This window comes from Vespa crabro, chromosome 18, assembly GCF_910589235.1.
Source record: "Vespa crabro chromosome 18, iyVesCrab1.2, whole genome shotgun sequence".
Classification (NCBI taxonomy): domain Eukaryota; kingdom Metazoa; phylum Arthropoda; class Insecta; order Hymenoptera; family Vespidae; genus Vespa; species Vespa crabro.
Window position 1 is genome coordinate 4294899 of NC_060972.1, and position 23829 is coordinate 4318727.

Here is a 23829-nt window from a genome sequence, read left to right on the forward strand (position 1 = left end):
CCGCCCTGGCCGCAGCAGCAGCGGCTGCTTCACGTGCAGTCTTGCCGAGTAAAGATCTCGGTGATAGTGGTGTGGTTTCGCCTCTGTAAGCAGCAGGTGGTGACGGTATGAAAGGAACCTCTGGAAAAACTGAGGCTGGCGAGACAACGGGCGAGACGACGGGCGAGACGACGGGTTGTTGAAGCTGCTGCTGTATTGGTTGTTCAACTGGTTGATGAGGAGGGTACGGATAACCTTCGGCAGTGTATCTAGCATCGGTCCTAGGTAAAACTGGATCATAACCTGCCGTCGATCTAGCTAAGAACTCAGCTTCTCTCGAGTATCTAGCCGGTGGGGCAACGGCCGAACCCTCTGCCATTCTTGTCCTTAAACGAGGAAGCGTACTCGCGTTATTGAACGAGATCTTTGGCAGGCCAAAGTTCAAAGGATATCCATCCTGATCCAAGTAACTCAATTGCGGTATATTCGACGGACGTAAGTCCGGTGGTTGTATCGGATAACCAGAGTCGTATTCGAGTACGTGCCTCTCGTTTGTCTGATGACGGTATAATTGGCCATAGGTCACGTCCGTGGTTTCAGGAACTTCATTTATCAAGTCCGGTTCTGTTAGATACTTTGATACCGGACTACCATAGGACTCTTCCAAATTACCACCACGTTGTTCTCTTCGTTCCAAGGTCGCAGCTCTGCCAATTTCGCGTTCAGTGTAAGATACGATCTGTTGATGTTCGAAACCAACCAAACTGCCATTACCCTTTCTACAACTTGGCAGACTCGTCGTTGTATCCTTCGTGATAGGCATCACCGATTTGTTTTGCGAGACCAATGCCTTGGAATTCCTCTTCCGATCGCGTCGACGTTTCCGCACGCAAAATACAATACTACCGACCACGCAGCCAAGAACGAAGAGAGTGCCTACTAGCGCGCCAGCAGCTATCGCTGCTACATAACCGGAACCTGGATCGTCCGATGGAGGTTCCGCGGTTACCTTTTCACGGAACAGAACCTTCAGGGTAACGTTAGCGCCAGTAGTACCAGCAGTGTTCTCTGCGACGCAACTATAGACGCCGTCGTTGTTAGCCTCCACCGAGTATACGTACAGAGTGCTCGACATGTTGGTCGAGCCACGTTGCCTATAGATGTATCTGTAACAGATCAGAAAGAGGACGGACTCGATTGTGAACCATTGTGATCCAACAACCGTAAAAAAAATGCAATCAACGAGCGCAATGATTTTAATAGAAAGAAATATCTTACCTTGGAAAAGTTAAGAAATTCAACGTCGAGGAATCATTCTCATTCTGAAGCTCGCAGATATCTCCGTTGAACCACCACGTGATCGTAGCTGCCGGTATAGCATGGACGTTGCATTGGAATGTCACGTTGCTACCCTCGTATACGTCGACACGTTCCTGCAACTCGATCCGCGGTAGGCACGCTAGCTCGTTGTCCTTTAACGTTTTTATCTGTCTATCTCGTAAACGAACTGGCATATCGCAAATAGGTTCAGATTCCTGAGGAGCTGCCGGTGCTGATTCCTTCAGCCAAGCCTGCAGAATTCTCAAGCCACAGTCGCACAACCAAGGATTATTGTGTAATGTCAATCCTCGAAAGCTACCACCGAGTGGTAAGGTATGATTTGGCATGTACGTCAATCGATTACCATCCAGACGTAACCATTCGAGGGAATGCAAACCATCGAAGGCACCTTCTTCGATGATCTCAAGTCTGCAATGGCTCAACTCCAGATTCGTCAGATGTACCAGACGATGAAAGGCGCCCCTTTTGATCTCCACTATAGGATTACCGTTCAACGTCAGCCTCATGAGATTCGGGCAAGACGAAAAGCTTTCCGTTGGTATCTCGTCGATCAGATTTTCTGTCAGATCCAACTCAACTAGTCCGACCAACCCTTCGAACGCTCTCACGGCTATTCTACTGATATGCGATCTACCGAGATAGAGTCGCTGAAGATTGATCAGTCCCAAAGCGTGAAAGCATTCCGGTGGTAAACTGACCAGGTGATTGTCCGACAGATCCAACACCTGAGTCTCCTCTCCGGCACCCTGTGGTAGTCCCTTTAGATCTCGATTCGCACACTCCACCCACTCCTTTCCACCCTTCCACTTGCAGGCACACATACTCGGGCAACCCTCGACGATACAAGTCCAAGCGAGCATCATCGTGCCCAAGAGAGCTCCCCTCCACCACCAAGCTCTTACACTCGAGCACATGATGATGCTTCATCGACCATTCACCAATCTCTATCGCATTTTTCGCCTTTTCATAAAACCCACCTAAGATCCTTTTCTCTTATCTTCCTTATTTTTCTTTCACTGCCGATCCTCGATGTCCTCTTTCTGATATCGCCCAAACTGTTTTTCCTTTCCCTCTTTTTATTCTTATCTACCTACAACAGAGAAAGGAACGAACGTTCATATTAAAACGATCAATGGTATTAATACTGTTTATCAAAAGAAAGATAACCAAAACAGATTACGAGAAAGTAGTAAAAACGTATAACGACCATTTCAGCTAATCACACAGGTTTACCACGATGCTCGTACATCATTCCTAAAAGCCCTATTCTCTTTTTCCCTTCGAAGGATAAATTTTTTCCAACTTTATATATATATATATATATATATATATATATATATATATCTATCACACACACATTCTTTCTTTCCTTTCGAGAAAGACGATCGATTAAGGGATTTTTTCGATGCTAAGGGAAAGAAAACGTTTTCGCGAAAGTGCGATTAGGACTCGCGAGGAGGATACCCAAACCTGCGTTATACTTCCTATGTAGCCAAGGGTCTTACTAAGAAATCTTTTCGTCTTACGGTCGTAGTATAAGGTAAAAGAAACTCTTCTGAAACCCCAGACAAGGTGGTTTGAAGGGGTAAAAGGGATAGATGAGTAGATATAGAGGGAGAGAGAGAGAGAGGGAGAGAGAGAGAGAGAATGAGAAAGAGAAAGAAGAAGGTTGAGAGAAGAAGAAAAAAGCTGTGAAAGACTGAGCCCAAAGAAGAACCAAAAGCAGATAATAAATTCCATAGAGACACGGGTATATGTGCCTTCTATGTATAGATATCAATGTATATAAGCAAAGTTGAAGGGAAACACTCTTGAAGGCGTTCTAGACCCTCCCCATGATATCAGGATATCGGAATATCGAACGCATGCGGTTCGGCATGCAAACTCCACGGTTTTTCGTGGCTTTATTCGCACGCCCGTCGAACGAGCTTTTCTCTCTCACGGAATGCAAAGAGAGGCCTTGAGGATATTGCTAGCACCCGAACATTTCAAATCCAATACTCCCCTTCCTCCCACTCTTTCTCTCCCTCTCTTCTCTCCGGCTTTTTCTATCTTCCCTAAAACTTTTTCTCTACGTTCTACGATTTTAATTGGAAAACTCCTGAGAAGTAGGCAAAGAACGTTTTTGAAATTTTCCTAAACGACGAAAACCGGAACAACAAACGTCTTCTTTGTCTTCTTCCTATTTTAAATTTTCTTTTATCTTCATTTTCTTCCTTTTCACGACTTTCGTTATGTTAATTTGATTTTTTTTTTTCACTTGGCGTATACGCATTGAAATTCCCGTAGTAAAGCGAAAATCAGATTTTCCATCGTAATCATCCCTCTCCCCACCTTCTTTTTTCCTGTCATTAATGTTGAATACGAAACGTAATGCGACGATAATTTCATAGTCGCGTTACGCATTTCCCCTACGATAAATTAAATAGACCGTCAATTAAAGCGCTGCGCGATATCGAAAACCGTTCATTATCGCATCGTAATTTTCATTTTATTAGAGAGCTCGATCATCGTCGGGGTTTTATGCGTCGACCTAAATTAATTGCCCTTCACCGGCTCTCGTCTACCTTTCTTCTGTCTTTTCCCTTTTTTTTTCTTTCTTTTTCTTTCTTTCTTTTTTCTTTTTTTTTTTTTTGTATGAATATGCACGGCAACACAATGTCGAGCATACTGAAGCGAGGAAGTTAATTTCCAATTTATTCTTTAATTACGATTATTTGCAGAAACGTTGACATACTTAAAAATGTTCGACTTGCAATTTTTAAACTTACATCGACATTGATTGATTAATCGTTACAACCAGAATAAACATCGAATGATTTTTGTCTAAATATTTCATTGTGAATGAGTTGAATCGATGAAGAAAAAAAAAAAACTGTTCTCTGTTTCTCTTCCTATTTCTTTTTTTCATCTCAAAAATACACGCGTTAGCAATTTTCGTATATAAATGTTATATATTATTCATACTGAAAGAATCGAACGTTCTCCAATATACGTCGACCTTGTTTAAAGCTAATTGGATTCCCGAATAAAAAGTACATTTTTAAATCGTGTAATACCATAAAACGAATTTCCTATCTATTACCTTTATTCGTTATATTTTTATTGATATAAATAAATGGAAAGAAGACATACAAAAAATATTCGAAGTTTGACAAACTTTCATTATATATATATTTACATATATAATACTATATAATATTTTTTTCCTTTATTTAATCGATCTCTTTTGTTTTGTAAGAAAAAACAAAAGATCAAGGATTTACCTTTGTATCATTATTTTTGGTGGACAATGTTTTTCCGACGAGATCAGGGACTATGCGTATCGACTAAAAAAGATAAAAAGAAATTGGAAAGTCAAGCTTTACTTCCCAACTCTCTTTCTTATTGATTTGTTCTTGCCATTGGAGAAAATCGAACTCCACTATGTTCTCGGTTCTCATTCTCGTATTTTCAACTTCTCTTTTGACTCTTGTTGGTTCTCTTTTGTTCCGTCTGTACGTCTGTCTGTTTCTCTTTTCTCTCTCTCTCTCTCTCTCTCTCTCCTTCTCTCCTTCTCTATTTATCTATCTATCTCAATCGATTCACCCTTATTTCTTGATCGTTTTCTGTGACTTGTTTCTTAGTAAAGTTATTATTTAAGCAAAGAAAGGCATCTCTATATAGTGCAAACAGGAATTTAACCATTACTGGAATTCGCTTGGCAAAGTAGAAGAAGAAAAAATGAAAAAATCTGTAAAGAAAGTAAATATATATATAGATGGATATATATATATATATATATATATATATATATATATATATAGAGAGAGAGAGAGAGAGAGAGAATAGAAATGTTACTAGCGAACGTCGTTTACGCCGTAACAACGCGACTCCTTTCACCGGCTATTCTCATCTCGTCGTTACTCGTTAGTTTTAATCGTCGGTAGAACTCGAGTATTGCGACGATCGAAACGTCCCTGCCTCGTTTCTTCTTAAACGATAACGAGAGATCTCGCGAGATAACAAAAATTGAGAGAGAAAAAAATTGAGAATGGTAAGGAAGGGGGAGATCTCCCAAATGAATTCTCGGCTCCATGAAAAATATAACAAACGCAACGAACTAGTAATGGACTCGGTTGTCTGATATCCCTAAACGAGTTATCGATTTTTTAACGAGTCGGAAGCGACATCGTTTAGCTCCAAGACCCCTCTCTTTTCTTCTCACATCATTTCTCTCTCTTTTCTCTCTCTCTCTCTCTCTCTTTCTCTCAATATATTATATATATATATAGATCAAACGTTTTCAAAATCCAATTTTTCTTTTTCTCTCTCGTTTTCTCTTAGCATAGAATCCGCTTCAGCGGAGCGTAAAATTACCGAATTTTTCTGTATCGAACTCGTCCAAGTATTCATTCCCCTAACCTTTGAACCATCCTTCTGTCTCTTTCTTTCTAACAACTTTCTGCAATCTTGCCAGTTCATTTGTCCGTTGACGTCACTCTCCCTTTCGGTAAACCCTCATCGTACGTGCAGAAGTTCGAAACAGAAACTAATAAGCCAAAGGGGAACGACAACTACGACCATGCTGAATGAATTCAGCTGTCAAAATTTTTATATTATCTTCTTTATTCGATTTAAAGTATGAATCGAATCGAATCAATTGATAGTCAAAATAATTGCTGAGATTTTCTAAGAACGAACGAATGAAAGAACCCAGTGTCTCCGACCTTTATACCTTGAGGTCATTAAACGAAGCTAATTACAACGTCGCACGTTGCAACTCGTGTTGATAATCGATCGACGTTGTCAAGTGAAAGAAGATAAAAAAAAATAGGAGAGAGAGAGAGAGAGAGAGGGAGAGAGGCTGTTAATACGTTAATTACTGTCGATGCTTTTATCGTTAGAACATGATACAGTGCTTCATAAAAGTATTTCAAGCTCTTCTAAAAATGTTCTCTACTTTAGAAATATTCACAAGCTGAATGAGATATTTTTATACGATAAGTTTTTTAAAAATCATTATCGGTTATATTAGCGAAAGTATATCTCGAAACAAAGAATTTAAAAAAGAAAAAAAAGAAAAAAATGTATGCAATTTTAAAGATTATCCCAACATATTTTAAAGAGACACCTGATAATCCGTTTACGATACGTGCGAACGTTGAGTAATAGTTAACGTATGCTAATGTTTCAAGTATCTACTCCACCATTCATTAAGTGGAAGCTACACTTACAAAACCTATCCCTTCCTGTTTTGTAATAGGTATCTTCTAAGTAAGTGGTAAAGTACCTACACAGATGCATCACTTCTAACATTTACCACTAATTAGAATTAGCTACTTTCATTGAGAACCATTCACCTCTTTTCTTTATTCTTCTTGCGTTAAACATTTTGTAGATAAAGTCATATGACAATTTCATTATACTATTACATCATACGTAATAGAACGCTTCCTTATATCGTAAAATTCTACAATTTACATATTTTTAATAGAACGATACGATAAGAAAGAAAAAGAAAAATAAAAGAATTAGTCGAACAGAAGCCAACAATATGTAAATCTTTAAATTGGACGTATAATAAAGGATCTCTAGTAGAGCGAAGATATTATAGTACCAAGATACGTAAACAGGATTAACGCGTTGCCTTGTTCAAGCAATCTTTACTTTGGAAAAAGCCACGGACTAATGTGTACCAACATTTCGTTATTTTCAAGCTTTTGTTTACCATACTTGCATACCTTTTTCTTTCTTCCAACCGTTGATGATAACAGAAAGTATTTTATCTCTTCTGTTTGCACGCCTATATCCTACGAAGATTTTTATGGCATTATACTTGCTAATTCCCCATCATCTTGCTTTTTTTTTTTTTAAGATCGAAAACGTCGAAACTTTCACGATATTTCTATTAATCCTATTCCGAGAAGTTTTACATTCGTTCATATTTTATAAGCAAATCCACAATGAAATAATAATGAAAATATCTGTTGAAACTTGAACAAGATTTGATAATTGAGAATAGAAAAAAAAAATTTATAACATTGAAATACGATCAAACACATATGAAATAAAATATCTTTGACCATTTTTCACGTCTATAATCTTCTATGGCAATTAAATCAACTATACAAATTCAATCATAATCTTGAAATATATTCTAGTAAAAAAAAAAAAAGAAAAAAGAAAGGGAACGTTAAAAATGATGGTGATATCGTTGATAATCGACGTGGTAAAAGATAAAAAGTATGAGAAAAATCCATAATGTAATCTCAGATTATCGATGAAAGATAACCGAATCGAGTGACTGAATAGCACCCATAAGGGTGGCAGACAAGGGTGATATTTTAACATAACTCGCTCCGTCGAAGCATAAAATTACCGAATGTTAAGATGGATTCAGGTCAGAGAAGGGTTCAGAGGGGGGATAGAGATGAGAGCCGAGTGCCGAGCTCTGGTCCTTCTCACAAGTCCAGAAAAGGGTCTGGAGAGGTCGAAAGTGGTGCGATGAAGCATTGCCCTATTACGAAAGCTGTTGGACCCTTATGTGAGCTGAATCACCAAGTAATAGTAGTAGTAGTGGTAATAGTAGGATGGTTCACCATTGCCGTTCAAGACTTTCGTCTGGCTCGAGGCATCGTTCGAGCCTTCTTTGATGGTCCTGGCGTTAAGCCTTGTATATTATCGCTTACGAGAAGCGACGGCGAAGCTTCGCGTGAAATTTCTCTCTTCAACGATTTACCACCCGTTGAGATGTCTCTCTCGCGCTTTCTCTCTCTCTCTCTCTCTCTCTCTCTCTCTATCCAACGAAGAACGACAAGATTTAATTCGCTTCTTCTTAACGCGCTCTTCTTTGCCATTTCCCATCCCTCCTCGCGAACAGCAGATTTATTTTGTGTCGTCTTTCCTACGTTTACTTCGTTTCTCTCGACGATGTCGTTTCCACTAGATCTTTGCATAAAGCTTTAGAAATGCGATATTATATAGGACGTCTCTTTGCTGTCTGATCTTGTATTACTGTGGATGATTGCGATATGCTCGTTCTGCTGGAAATTTTATAGCCCTGCTACAGCAAACTATATATATATATATATATATATATATATATATATATATATATATACCTAAGCTCCCACTGAAAATTTTAAGAGACGGAACATTACTAGATACATTACTGAATGGTGAAGTAAATATATGGGCTTGGTTCCTTCTAAAACATCTCTATTTTTTTTTTCTTTTTTTGTTTTTCCCTTTTCATTTCTTTTTATTTTTTTTATTATTTTTCTTCTTTCTGCTTTTTTTTTATACTTCTTTTTTTTTTTTTTTTTTTTTTAAAGATTAGGAAGAAACGTCGAGCAGGCACACGAAGTAATCTTCTTATCAATAAAAAAAGAAAAAAAAGAAGAAGAAAAAAATTATAGTGGAAAGAAAAAATTGTAATGCTTCGAAAAGAATAATATCTTCAACGAGAACAAGAATTCACTTAAACAAATTTAGTTATGGAGTTAATTCACCCTCTTTTAAAAGCACCAAAGATCGTGCGAGCTCTGCTCGTAATTTATTGTAAAACACGACGTTAACCGTAATCATTTATTTCGAGTATATAAGGAATACCGTTAAAAAGCTTACAGAGATAACTATACAGAAAAAAAGAGAAAAAGAGAGAAAGAGAGAGAGAGAGAGAAGAGAGAGAAAAATTTACGAACGAGATAAAAGGCAAACTGCATCGATGAAATGTTAATGAAAGAAAAAAGTCCATCGGATGATAATTTCTAACATTTTTCATTCTTTATACGGCAAATATGTTCACCAATCGAAATATTTAAATGCGTGTATAATTTTATGATATACTCGTCAGGGATATATATGAATGAAAAAGAAAAAATGAATTTAAATAAGAGAAGAAGAGAGAGAGAAATAAAAAGAGAGGAAAAAAGAGAAAGATAGATAGATAGAGAGAGAGAGAGAGAGAGAGAGAGAGAGAGAGAGAGAAAACATGTATTCAACAATTTTGGCATGGAAGCAGACTGCAACAAGAGAAAGAGGGAGAGAAAAAGATAGAATATTCGTTTCGTTCCATTGTTGTCCTTTTCTAACGCGTAGTGGGATGTCGTCTAGCAGAATCACGGCATTTTATGACTCGCGGCGCTCTTGTTGCCAGTGAAAGGCACCCCTTGCGTGTTCCCCTAAGCTCAGACACGAACGTTGCACCCTCCTCATCGATTTTTCTTTTTTTTTCTTTTTTCTTCTCTTTTTAGTAGTTGTCGAAGAGTTGTTCTATCGTGACCACCGACTAACGACAATTTCAATCCATCGTTAACTTGTCTGCGATAAGACGTCGTCGTCATAGCGGTTTTAACGACTGAAAGTTAAGAAAAGGGATGCCATCGTCATTGCTACCGTCGACCGTCAATAAAACGAGAAATTTATTCTTAAGTCCGACGATCTTTACTGTCGATCTTGTCTCAACGTCTAACTTTAAATGAGAAAAGGTGTGCTTTAAGTAAGGAAAACTTTGTCAAATTCTAAACAATTGAACATGTTTGGAAAAATCAGTAAAAGTTTTAAAAGCGACATCTATATATATACATATATGTATATACACACATATCGACTGTACATATATCGACATTAGATATGTCGATTCAACTTGAATTAGTCAATATATAAATGAAGTATATTAATAAACGAATAAATGTAATTAATAAAGTCTGCAATTTGATGAGATATCGTATAAAATTAATAACAATTAATTGTATAATTATTCGATATTAATATATAATTATTCGATATTAATATATTTCGAGACATATATACACAAATACATATATATTTCGAAATCTCTCTTTTGAATTTTCGGCTATCAGTTTATTTCTATGTACTTAGTCGGAAATCACAGTAGCGCATAGACATCTATGGATACAGTTCGTTTTGAGAGATAAAAAATATTTGCTGAAATAAATAGAAATATGGACGTAACGAAATGAAAAAAATAGTGATCTGCCCAATTTTGATGCTTGTGTCAAGTGTATTTCCAAATAAAAATATCTCGACGATTCGTCAATCAAATGACATTCTCGTAGCCATCGTCGTCGCCGTCGTCGTCGTCATCGTCGTGAATTTTGGGACGCGAGCTGTGACTCTATGTTTCCCTCTCTTTCTTTTCCTTTTTTCCCTTTATATTTTTTCTTTTTTCTTTTTTCTTTTAGCAATGCTTCTAGCCAGACCAGGGCGTCTGCTGGGCATTCGCAATGACACAACGTCGTCCGCTTTACGACATCGTCCGCAACCCCTGGCATCATCTCCTATTTCTCTCCCTTTCTCACTTTTCTACTCTTGTTCCAAATCCATCTGTCCATCTCACTCGTCCAAACGCCGACGGCCAACAATGGCCGATATTCCGCTCGCAGACACATCGACGATGTTGTCTTCTCTACGTTGGCCTACACTTGCGTTTTCGCCGCATTAACGACCAAATAAAAGAACGTTAACAAACGTCTCGTTACTTACGGGAGTTACACGAGAATTCACTCTCTTTTTGACTCGACAATATTTTCTTCTCTCTTTTTTCTTTCTTTCTTTCTTTCCTTCTTTCTTTCTATTTTTTTTTCTTTTCTTTTTTTTTTACGTTTTCGTCTTGTCCCAACCACGTATTACGAAAGGATCGAGAATTCTTTTTTCTTTTTAAATTAATTATATTATCTGTTTAATTTAATGTGAAAGGATTAATAAATGTAATCGTTAATTCTTATCGGAATTATTCGTATGGCCGAGCGAATAACTCGTTATATAAACGATACCAATTGCATAATAATTCTTACGATTCATTTTTGAATTTATCGTATAAAGATTAAAATATTTGAACCCCTACCATCTCTTCACAATCGACGTTTTGCTAAAAAGGTCCGCCATCGTTTTATCGCGCGAATTACGGTAACACGGTAGGTATAGTCCGTTACATTTAACGCAGCAGGTTTTCACGATTAGTTTTATTAATATTTTCATTCGTGGAATTTGCGGAACGTTTTTGTGCATACGATTCCGTAAGATATATGCATATATATATATATCGAATAAAACGCGCTCGTGCATACTACCGTATAAAAGCAGTTATCGGTAGAGTGAGTTCAATAATTTAAAACGACGGTAAAGTTATATGCTCGGTTATGTAATCGAACGATCGTTTGGATCCCATAAAATTGCATACTTTTTTGAAAAGCAATTTTCCTTTCATGAAGAGAACAAAAATTTTTTTTACCATAAAATAAATAACACTATACTTTCTAAATAAGCATTTTGAAAATATAATTTTAATGTACTAAGTAATGTACAAAAGTAATGATTAATTAATAGGAAACTTTTACAAGCGAGCCTGTTGTTGAATATTGTTCTAATTGCCGTAACTTAATAATTAAGATTACTTTAGGTTGAAAAATAAAATGGCCGGTACATAAATGAACCGAAATCTAAACTTTTTCTCTACGCTGTAACACGTCGTCGAATGGTAAAAAATTCAGAATAACATTCTAACGAATATATACGAGGAATAATCCGATTACGAGCTTCACCTGCGGCCGTTGGGCGTTGCGAGATAAGCAGCGACCGGACGTGTATCCATTACAAACGCTGTCGGACGTATATCTGCTATCCGCTATCTGACTACGATACGTCTTACTGTATCGTTCATTTGCCGGATTCGCCTCGTAAAACCTATTACAAATCCACCCTCCAAGGGACCTCCAACATATTACTCTTGTTAATATCAGTATGTCATCTAAGGGATAACCTATGTCGTATGAATGAATCGAACAAGAAATTGGATTTATACATTAAAATCATTTGCGTCATTTTATAATGATATAACAAATTCAATAATCCCGTTAATTTATCTTTATCAAATATTACAATAGATAAATATAATAGTATGATATACAAGATAATATTTTCTAATAAAACAATAAATATTTAAATATATTATATATATATATATATATATATATTTGTCTGTACGTTCGTTCGACGATTTCATTCGATTCTTATTACGTAATACTGCGATGAAAATATATATAAAAAATATTTTGTAAAGAATAAAATGTTATTTTTTTTCCTCCCGTTTCAGGATGGCTTTGAAAAAAGAAACACCGTGGCGAAAATAAAACGAACTCTATCGTAGGGTTGTTCCTTCTTTTTTTTCTTTTTTTTTTTCTTTTTTCTTTTTAATTCTGCAATCACGAATTTTTATCTATATCGTCGATCAAACGAAATAGGAATTCAACAGAAATTTTCGACGTTTGAATCCGTGGAACGAGAGTTGTAGACGTGTTCTGAAAAAAGCGCTCAACTAAATGCTTGTAAACTTTTTATGCATCCGATTTTTTTTGTCTCTTGTTTATGCAAACGTCGTCATAACGACGAACAAATCAAGAGAATTTGGTAGTTTTTATGACTTTTCAACGTGCAATGGAAAAATTTTTTGTTCTTTTTTTTGTTTTTTTTGTTTTTTGTTCTTTCTATTATCTTTTCGAGTTACAATAGACTAATCGTTCTGGTACAATAGAGACGAACCATTATCAAAATACTATACGATTAACTCGAAGAAATTCAATGAAATATCAAGTTTTACGTTCCATTCTATTTATCGTATGTATCATTATAAATAATTAATAGTCTTAGCACGTCGTATGTATAAAAAAAAAAAAAAAACCTTATCAACGAGTTTCGAACTTCTTTCTTTGACTGAAAAGAAACTGAAAAGAGAATAAAAAGAAAAAGTGAGAAAAAGGATAGGAACGATGTTATAATTAATGATATTTTAATTAAGTCAACAATCGATCTATTTAGAAACCAAGAAGGTTAATAAGGTTGAAAATGAAAGTTCCTTTTCCCAAGGAGAGTAAATTACAATGTCGACGGACGAAAGTAGGTAGGGATACAGGGGTCCCCGTTGGTGGTTGCTTGTTAATCCCTTTAATTTGTCAAAGAAATAAGCTCCAAGTCCATGCCAGCTAACGCGTAACGTCGAATTAAGATAACGCAGACGATCTCATCGCGGTTACTTTACGAGCCTGATTCCACCTCCCTCTTTGTATACCCTCTGTGAACGCAACAATGCGATTATCTCACTGACCGATCGCAAACTCGCGCTCTCAGCCCCTTAACACTTCTCTCCGCTACACCCTCTGCGTACAACATCGAGCTCGTTGCTGCCGGTGACCCGATAACGCCTTACACGAACGCACCAGCACGTAAATACCAACCACGAGCGTGAAATCCAAGAGAGAGAGAGAGAGAGAGAGAGAGAGAGAGAGAGAGAGAGAGAGATAAAGGGAGAGAGATAAAGGAAGAGAGAGAGAGACAGACAGACAGACAGACAGACAGACAGACAGATAGATAGACAGAGATAGGAAGGAAGAAGAAATGTTCGTTAGTTTGGTTAATGGACAGCTAGAATTGTGAACTTTTAAGAAACAATTTGTATTCGAATAAGAATCAACTAATATATAACTATAATGGTCATTAGTAATATATGCACATTTGTAAAAATGTTTTATTTAATTGTTCTTTCAATCGCGTTAAAAAAAAAAAAAAGAAGGAAATAACAGGATAGTAAAAAAATTGTAAAAAGTTTGAATCGCCCGAAACAAAATTTGTATGATCCATCAACAATGGATAATTTTTAATTAATGTTACTATGTTGCAGGAATTATTGTTCCCTTCTCATCCTTTTTTTTTTTTTTTAAAGAGCACAAAAAGGCTTGTCTATTTTTTTTTTGTTTTTTTTCCTCTTTCTTCTTTTATTTTTTTTATCTCTGTTTCTTTCTTTCTTTGACTTTTATCTTTTGCCACTTGCATTGCATTTGACCAATGCTCTTGTGATTTTTCTTGGCACTAGTACAAAGTAAGCAGACTAAGAGCAGTGTTGTCTGTAGACTGCATTCATTAAATGTCGGAAACTCCGAAAAGCAGGACTTTCGTTGATTGTTCCTGAAAAACGAATAGATAATGCAACGAGTAGGGAGAAACGGTACGCGTCGATGTTCCTACGAAACCTCGTCGCTTTGTAACTGTGCCAAAATATTTTCAAACGGAATACGAGACATGGAAATATCGTAAGAAATGAAAATCAATCGCTATAAAAGAAATTAAAAATAAGATTAACATATATAAACCAAATGAAAAATTCTTCGTACGAATATCGATTTTTTTTTTTTTTTTTCAAAAGAAAACGCAATATATCACCTACGTATTTTATTGACCTAACACCATAACAAGTGGACATAGTTCAATATTATAAAGTCAAAAATAAATGGGGAGGAGAAGAAAAAAAAAGGAAAAAAAAAAAAAAGAAAAGAATTGTTATAACGTACAATACGATATTTGGGTAACAACTCGTCAGTCGATAAACGTGATCGAGGTAAAATAGAGGCTCCGCTGTATTCGACATCGTTTTGTTAGGTCGTAAAAATAGCGATGCGACTTCGACGATAGATCAACGATATCGGAAAAACGTCACCTGTTACTCCCTCAACTCTCTGTAATTACTACGTTTTGCAACAGGCAATTTCGAGAAAATCATTACACGTAATACATCGTATGTGTTACGTATATAGAAAATCGTATATACATACGTAATTAAGTATTTAATGAGATAGACAAAATGCAATCGATGTTAAAACGTTCGCATCATCTTTCCCATTAGATCAAAAATAAAAATAAACTAAACGAAATAACAGATGATTTGTCTTCGAGAGATATATATATACGTATGCATGATTCATTTCGTTGTTACGATGATCATAAAAATTCAGCTGAACGGGGTGTCACGTGCGTTAGTTATAACACTCGAAACAACTACGAGATTTATTATATTTACGATCGTAAAATATATTTCCAAATGTTTTTTTAATTGTCAAGTGTATGAAAACGTGCTAGATTCTTTCTGATAAATGACCGATATATATGACAAAACATCAATAACGCTGATTTGCTCGTTTCTTTAAAAGTGTCGAGAGAGAGAGAGAGAGAAAGAGAGAGACAGAAAATTTGAGATAAACATTTTCTTGCATCTGAAATTAGCAAGCTATCAATTTAAGAAAGATAAGTTATAGATAATAATTGCTATTATCTATTTTTTCGTTAATTTATTCATTTATTTTTAAATACAATAAGGATTATGTAACAATATATCAATTTGAATATATTAGAAAGATTGTGGAAAATAATATAATATTTTACCTCTCACAAAGAGAAAACATATTTTTTTCGACTTGATTTTCCTTTAGAGACTGTTTTCAACACCATTTCTCTGGGTTCTTGTCTCTCGAGAATTCTCTATCCTTTTCTCTCTTTCTCTTCATCTCCTTTGCTCTCGATTGCTCTTGGTCCTTAACATTGCTAGCGAGTAACAAGCAAGCAATGGTCTGCGATCCGTAAACGTTTTCGCCTTTTAACACCGGACAGCCAAGCGAGTAATGTTTTCGAAGCCTTTAACTCTTGACGTTCTCGAGAATAGAACGTTTGTCTTTTCGTTCGTTTCGTATCCTACCGACTCAAAAACCTGTACGGTCAAAGGACAAGACCTGTGGTTGAAGTTTCGCAACGATTTCAATCAACGCTGTCCGAATTGTCAACTCTTTTTTTCTTTTCTTTCTTTCTTTCTTTATTTATTTATTTAGTTTCTTTTTACTGACCGCTAAAATAAGAATAAAAGTAGGAGCTCGTTTTGTCACATTTTTTTATTTTCTTATTCAATCAACTTTTAAATATTTCAATAAAATCATTTGATTTGTTTTATGTTTTTTATTACGCCGTTTTTAATTATTTAACTTTTTATTATTTTAATTTTTATATTTCTATATCGCGATCGATTTTATATTTTATATATTATAGGGAACTTTAATCGTTTATTATAATTGCTTTATACGACAATTTCTATAATATGTCGTACACGGAATATTACCATGGTGAATATTATCTAAAACTTTTGATATATTACGCTGGTAGGATTAACAAAGAACTTACTTAGGTGGAGTCTTGCTAAAATTTACGCTTAGCAAACTTGGAGATAATAGAATATATGCTTCTATGGAAAGGATAAATGTGATGACGAACGTTATGCTTACTTTCGTGATATTCTTACAGGATTTACTTTTATTTCTTTTATATTTATCGAATTTTATACGATATTAAATTCATGTTTTTTTTTTCTTTTTGACCATTTTTGTTATCGTTGTTGCTTTTCCCTTTTATTTCAATAACATTTACAATTACGGAGCTTCTTGTGCGAAATCGAAGAATCAGTGAACCGTTTCGTTGCGAGCTCCGTAAACAGAAATGAAAGAAACGAAACGTTAAGCATAACGGTGAAGAAAGGCAAGGGGGAAAAAAAAAAAGAAAAAGAAAAATTTATAAGAAAAGAGACGAGGAAGAACTATGGTAAATCGTGCGGAATAAAAAGTTTATCGAGCGTAGAATAAAGTATACCTACTTCGTTACTTACGTGTAGAGATACATTGTACTTAATTACGATAAAAGCATGCAATCAAATTAAAAGCGAGAAGACCTTTTAAAGTTTTACAAGAACGATAAGAAGACACTACTACTAACCGCAACGCTTATGTCTCCTAAGAGTATTCCCATGGCGAAGGAATGTTCGAATTTAAATACACAATTCTGGTTTATCTGTTCAAAAGACAACTATGATCGATAATCATAAGTGATTTCTAATGAAACTAAAAAGTTGTAGCTGTTATTTGAAAGCTATATTATATATGCACAATTACGAACAAAATTATATAATGAAATTCATAAATATTACTTTTCAAAAGTTAACTATTAATCTTGTAGCAATATAAAATGAAATGAAATATATAATGTATATATATATATATATACACACTAGTATACGTAGTTCATGACTTTAAAGTTACATGACATAAATCAAAATGAAACATAGCACGTATCGTTTGCTTGCATTTTCTAACTTACGTAGTACGTAATCTTAAGATTTAAACATTCTCGCCTTCCTTCATCGTTCACTCGTGCAAGACACAGCGATAATTGAGTGATACGCGACTCGATCGGTCTTCGTTCGTACGCGAGACTGGCATTTAATCGATTTAATGTTCGTTACAATGTTCGCATGATCCCTGTTAAAGAAAAGGAAAGAAAATAAGAGAGGAATAAAATGAAAAGAAAAGGAAGAAACAAAAAAGAAAGAAAAAAAAGAAAAAAGAAAAAAGAAATATAGCGACAAAATTAGTTTCGTAATGTATCACGAATGTTAACGCGACAAATGGTCAAGTATAAACTTCATTGCAATAGACGATAATGAACAACCCTTTTAAAACAAGATCGTTGAACCCTTTTCAACATTAACCTCACTCATTATCGAGTTCGTTCGATCTCGCGTATGTAACTATTAACATTTCTAATTACTCTCACACGCATTCCGTTCATGAATTATACGCCAACGCGATCCGGTATAATGAACATCAAAGGAATTTCCTACAAAATTACGACAAATATTTTAGCTTGGTCAAACGGTCTAGAAGTGTTGTTAGAATGTGATACTTTTTCAACAATCCCCTTGCCAATCGCCACACGACTTAATTGTATATACTCGATATTATCGAAAATATAACAATATATTTCTAATTAAATTTTATTAACTTTCATTGCAAATTATTTTTACATTATGTTCGACAAACGTTGAAATATTAAACGAAGAATAAAACAGAACTTTCAAATGGGAAATGTACGAATCATTCAAATTGTAAAATTAATTCAACAAATATTTACTGTTACCTCGAATAATTTTAGTTTCGTTTCTAATTAATAATTTCTTAGTATGTTCTATCTATTTAACTTTCGCTATTCCTAGTTTTCCTCTTTACCAAAATGAAATGACATTTGTAAATAATTAATTAATTCAATATTAGCCTCCTTTTTAATCACCCGCCAAGACAATTATATTCGAATTAATGGAATTATAAAAGAATTCTTGTAAGAATTTCAAGATCTTCTTTTCAACGATCTGTTAAAAACGATGTAGCTTTTCGTTTTAACAATAACGTCTGTACCTTTCTAATTACTTCAAGCAATGATTTACCATTTTCTACAAACTCATCGTTCTTCTTTTCCTAACAAATTATTTAATATAAATTTTTATCGTTAAATTTATATTAAACGATATAAAAAATATTTCTCTTGAAGAAAACTTATCGGGCAAAGGGGAAAATACAAAAACTAGGTCACACGATCTTTTGTATAATTCATTTTCAGGATGGACAAAAAACTGATGAGAATGGAGTGAATCACGAGAAAATTACAGATGGTCAAGAGTAGCAACGTCATCACATTGTGGTTGCCTGATAAACACCCATCAACAGAATCCATCAACGAACAGTTGATATCTGATCATCATCAAAAAAGAAAAAAAAAATAGAGAGGGAGATAATATACGTGGAGATATTTTTGACAAAATTTCTGAGTCGCATGGTTCAACTAATGGCTCTTTGTATTGAATCATTTCCATGTTTCATTCCATACAATGAACACAATTTTATTCCACATGATGAACGGCCAGGATTAACATCTCTTCGTTCATCTATGTATCTGTTTACATAAAAAAATACATAACATGGAAACGTTATCACTGTGGGAAATATACAGCTATTACTCGTTCGTTTGCCTCGGCATGCATGAATGAGTCGAGCAACTTTGGCTGATTACTTAGGTTCTAATTTGGCTGAGTAGATCGCGCGAGTATCTTCGCTAACGTAAGTCGTATTCGTTTCTCACCGTTCATCGTTGGCAAAAGGTTTTCTCTATCTTTTTCTTTTTCTCACGCATGCAAAAATATATACACACACATCTATATATATATATATATATATATATATATATATATATATATATATATATATATACACGCATGCGTTCTCAGAGAAGCAGCTTAGTTTCCTTCTCTTGTCTTAGCTTTTCTTTTCTTCTCTCTCCCTCTCTTTCTCTTTATTTTCCGAGATTCTGCATTCTCTTCCATGGAAAACCGTTGAAAAATCGACGTTTCCTTTCCTCGGGGAAAAAAAAAGAAAGAAAAAAAGAAGAAACGTCGAACGAAACCTGAGCGAGCAAGAAGAATGGATTGGTTGGGGCTCGAGAATCTTTCTGATAAACTCGCGAAAGATATTCAAGAATTTCTTACGATTCTTCCGAATATAAAGAAAAAAAGAAAGCTTAATTCCTTTCTAATATTATTAACAATATATACATCATATTAATACATAAAATTATCTAAGATTACCTGAAACGAGTAATTCAGTTTGCGAAATATCTACATACATACGTACGTACGTTCGATAAAAAAAATTGCAACATTGTTTGTTGATTTCCGAGACTTCAGAATACAATCTTTTCATCATAGATACTCTTTTTCATTCATTGATTTATAACAACAGAAAGAAACAGAAATGAAACGAGAGAGTAAATGAAGAGGGAAAAAAAAATATTCTTGAAATGGAAAATAAAACAATACCCTAGAAATATGTATAATGCAAGACATTTACAATATTTCATTCGTACTCGTTCACATTCCCATAGTAATTCATTGCTCCGTCTGTGAAAATGTGTAAAAAGAAAAGAAAAAAAGAAGAGAAAAAAGAAGAAAGAGAAGAGAAGAAAAAATTACGTCAGTATTTCGATTATTTCTTTGAGGTCATCGATAATCGAAAGAATAAGATAAGAAAAGAAACTGAAGAAAATTCTAAAGAATACTTTTCTCCTACACAAGCTACGTACGTACACATACATACATAATCATGCATACATACATGTATATATATTTTTTCACATGGTACCGCGTCTACCACGCGATATTTTACGACTAAAAGCAAAGCGAGAGAATAAGAAAGAAGAAGAAAGAAAAGGAGATGTTATGTATGTATATACGTATGTATGTACGTGCGATAGGACGTCGAGAGAACGTAGGGCCGCATCGCCGCGTTATGTATCGTAAAAAGTGTCAGCATTGGACGGGGGTGAGATGGGGTGGAGTGAGTTTGAGGAGGATAGAGGAGAAGGAGGAGATTGTTGGATAGGTGAGAATGTGGTTGTTGCTTCTCGTCTAAAAACGATCGAAAAGCTTTGTGAAAATATATGTATAGGAGAAATAAGGTGTGTTAGATGAAAGATCGTTGTGTCGTTCTCAAAAGATATCCTGCCGAACGTTGTCATAAGTTATAATGCTACTCGTGTATCAAACGATTTCTTATACGACGTCTCCACCTTCGTAAACAGAACTGTCGCTCGTAAAGCGTCGCATCATGGAACAACTGCCATTTGCACCTTGTAATGGCGACAATCGGTGCACGTGTCTGTTTATGTATATATATATATATATATATATATATATATATATATATATATGTATGTATGCGTGTATGTACGTATATGAGAAAGAAGAAACACAAGTGAGAGAGAGAGAGGAGAATGAGAGGAAAGAAAGAGAGAATCGTTCTTTCCTCTTATCCGCATTTTGTCGACCGACTATCTCGTGATTTGCTTTATCATCTCGTAAAAAGCAAAAGCTAAAAAAGAGAGACGAATACGTAACGAAGGATAGAACATGCTCGTCAACAGCTCCTACGAGTTTATGGTATTCCCTAGTGAACGTTGTAGAGTTTAAATGCACGAGATTGCTTCAGGCGATTTGAAAATCGTATAACTCTACTTTTGCGATCCTAGTTAGTCTCTCTCTCTCTCTCTCTCTCTCTCTCTCTGGTTGGTTTTTTATTTTACGTTTAAAAAATACCTTTGTGTCGATCGTTTCGAGCAATAAATATGGGAAAATTCCTGTTAACTTTTTTTAGTTTCCGTGTATTCTTCTAATCTCCCAGTATTTTTTGATTAGAGAAATATCACATTGTCTACCTGAAAAAAAGGGGAAAAAGAAGAAAGAAAAAAGAAATATGAACGAAATTTTAAAGAGAAGAATATAACTTTCCTGAAGTAATTGTCAATTAGTAGAGGCGTTTAAGTCATTTTTTCACGTTCACGTCATAGCTATCACGTCATGCATACGCTCGTTACGGTAAAGAACGGAGTGGAAAGGAAAATAAAAAGGAGAAAAAGGGGAAAGCAATTATCCTCGGACGATGGTGTACATTCGTGAAAGAAAAAGAGAGAAAGGGATAAACGAGGCGTTTCACCACTTCCCTTTCTTCAAATTTTCCTCTGTTACCTGGAAAGTTCAATGTTCGCCATTTCTCTTTTTTTCCCCTTTCTTTTTCTTCTCTTTTCATCAACCACACGACTCATCGTCAAAGAACGACGCGGAACAAACAGGTAAAAACGCCTTTCGAGAGAGAGAGAGAGAGAGAGAGAGAGAGAGAGAGAGAGAGACAAAAGAGAGGAACGATTCGTTGGAAAAGATGGTAGAGAAACGAGAGAAAGAGAAAGAAAAAGTGACAGAAGAAGAAAGATCCAAATCCGTCAAACATCGAAACTCCCGACGTTTTTCCAATAATTTTCGTCTCTATTTTCGACTCGTCCTATCGTTTTAAACGAGGCGACATTTTAAACGAAAACGAATCAGGAACGTCTGAAATTTTCGATAAAATATTACTACCAATTCTGGTCAAGCAACGAGTCAATCTCATATGCAAATATATATATCGAACGAATAAATCTTGTATATTTTTGTCAATTTTATCTTCGAAACAGGTTCAAGGGTTTTGATAAAAATCGGGGCGAATCCAATGCCTCCAAGTGAAAAAGCAAATTTAAAGTTAAACACGATGAAAAGAAAAGTTTACTAGTTCGACAAACAAGACAAAGAGAAAATGCAATGTAACATGGAAGCGAGTTTAAGATCATCACCACTCTCGAATATCGCGTTTCTCTCGTTTCAAGCGGTCCACGTCGGGGCTGGGCTTTATTGTTTCACGAATACAAAAGCGTACGTATGAATAAGCCGCACAGCCGAGCACGACGGATCATCCTTTGCGGCGCGAACGCATACGCGCTACGGCCGACATTATGAATCCGTAATTTCGCGTGTCGCATATGTCACGACCCAGACATGTTTCATGGATATACTAACAGCCGTTACCGACACTCATCTACCCTCCTCCTTCATCTCCACCACCTCCTATTTCTTCTTTTTAGATCTAACAGTCGAGTGACAAAACTTTATCTCTATGTCTCATGATATAAAACAGATTAAAGTAAAAAGCCCAAGTATATTTGGGATATTTTCAAAATCTACTTTTAAATCTAATACAATAAATATTATAATCTATATTATGTGATTATTAATTTGATAAACTTTTCATAAAGCTTTTGATAGCTAATAGTATCTACTTGCAGGAACTTGGGCAGTATTCAAAATCAAAATACGTATCTACAAGGATTTAATTGTGAGAATAATTGCAAAGAAAAAGAAAAAAATAATAATAATAAAAAAGAAATCGAATATCGTGAGTAACGAGTAAGCATTCTCGATGAAAGACATTTTTTATTAGAAAATGAATTAACTTTTTTAAGCGTAAAACCGCAAGAATAGACCATTTCGATGCCACAGGGAAAATTAACTAGCGGGCACTTGCAAATGGGGAATGGGGGAGCTTCAATGAAAACCACTGCATTAAAATTGTGGCCTGATGATAAGAGCGAGATAGAGCGTAGAAAGAAAAACGATACTTTCTCGAACTAATAAGCGGCAAGATAATCGAGTAATTTCGTTAGATCCTGAATTGGGTCGCCGGTCGCCGTCGCTTATGTCGTCGTCGTTCCTGGATCGACGAAATTTCATTCCAGCTTGCATTTGTAAAGTCGACGAACGAGGGGAGAAAAGTAGAGATGCTAGGATTATAACGAAAAAGAAAAGGAGATGAGATTGTCGAATTATTCTCTTTCTCTCTTTCATTCACAAACATAAATAACATGTAAACTTTTTTAAACATACATACACTAATATCATTCTCTTTCTAACATTTCGCCAATATATTTTTTCATCACTCTCTTTCTCTGTTTCTATAATATCTTTCTATTTCTTTTATTTAATCTCATTTGCTTACTTAAACGTACACGTATATACACTTATACTCTTTTCTTATTCTTACTCTCACTCTTTCTCTCTTTCTCGCTAAATGAAATCGGTATAAAAGAAAGGCCGAGCATGCAGTCGAAAACGGGAAATGACGGGAAAGAGAAGTTTTATATGATTATTTGACCGAGGAACGTGTTTACCAGCATCTGGTTCCTCCCATTTGAATACACGATCGTGAGATTTCTCTCTCTCTCTCTCTCTCTTACTTTTTCTATTTCTTTCCTCGTCTTTTCTCCATCGAATGGTCTTTCATTCACAGTTACTTTCGCGCGTGAAACACCCGAGAATGCATTCGCATAGCGTGCTTTGAAAATCTTCTGACTTGCATTTCGTTGGTTCTTTCGAAAATGTAAGTTGAATGAGTTTGGTACGCCATTCCTTTATACAGACGAAATAAGTGTGATTAAATTTAAGTTAAACTT

At 35.3% G+C, this 23829-nt stretch overlaps 1 protein-coding gene across 9 annotated transcripts in view; it reads right to left on the reverse strand.

The window, feature by feature from the left end:
• Positions 1-23829, reverse strand: part of LOC124430413 (leucine-rich repeat-containing protein 24-like) — a 133823-nt gene that overhangs the window by 7625 nt on the left and 102369 nt on the right. For all 9 annotated transcript variants that reach the window (XM_046976954.1, XM_046976953.1, XM_046976960.1 and 6 more), the window contains 2 exons: positions 1258-2410; positions 1-1145 (listed from right to left, as the gene is read on the reverse strand). The exon at positions 1-1145 is cut by the window's left edge and continues 7625 nt beyond it. In XM_046976954.1, coding sequence (XP_046832910.1) covers positions 1-1145; positions 1258-2234 — 2122 coding nt within the window. In that variant the 5' untranslated portion in view covers positions 2235-2410. The remainder of the gene's footprint in view (positions 1146-1257; positions 2411-23829) is intronic.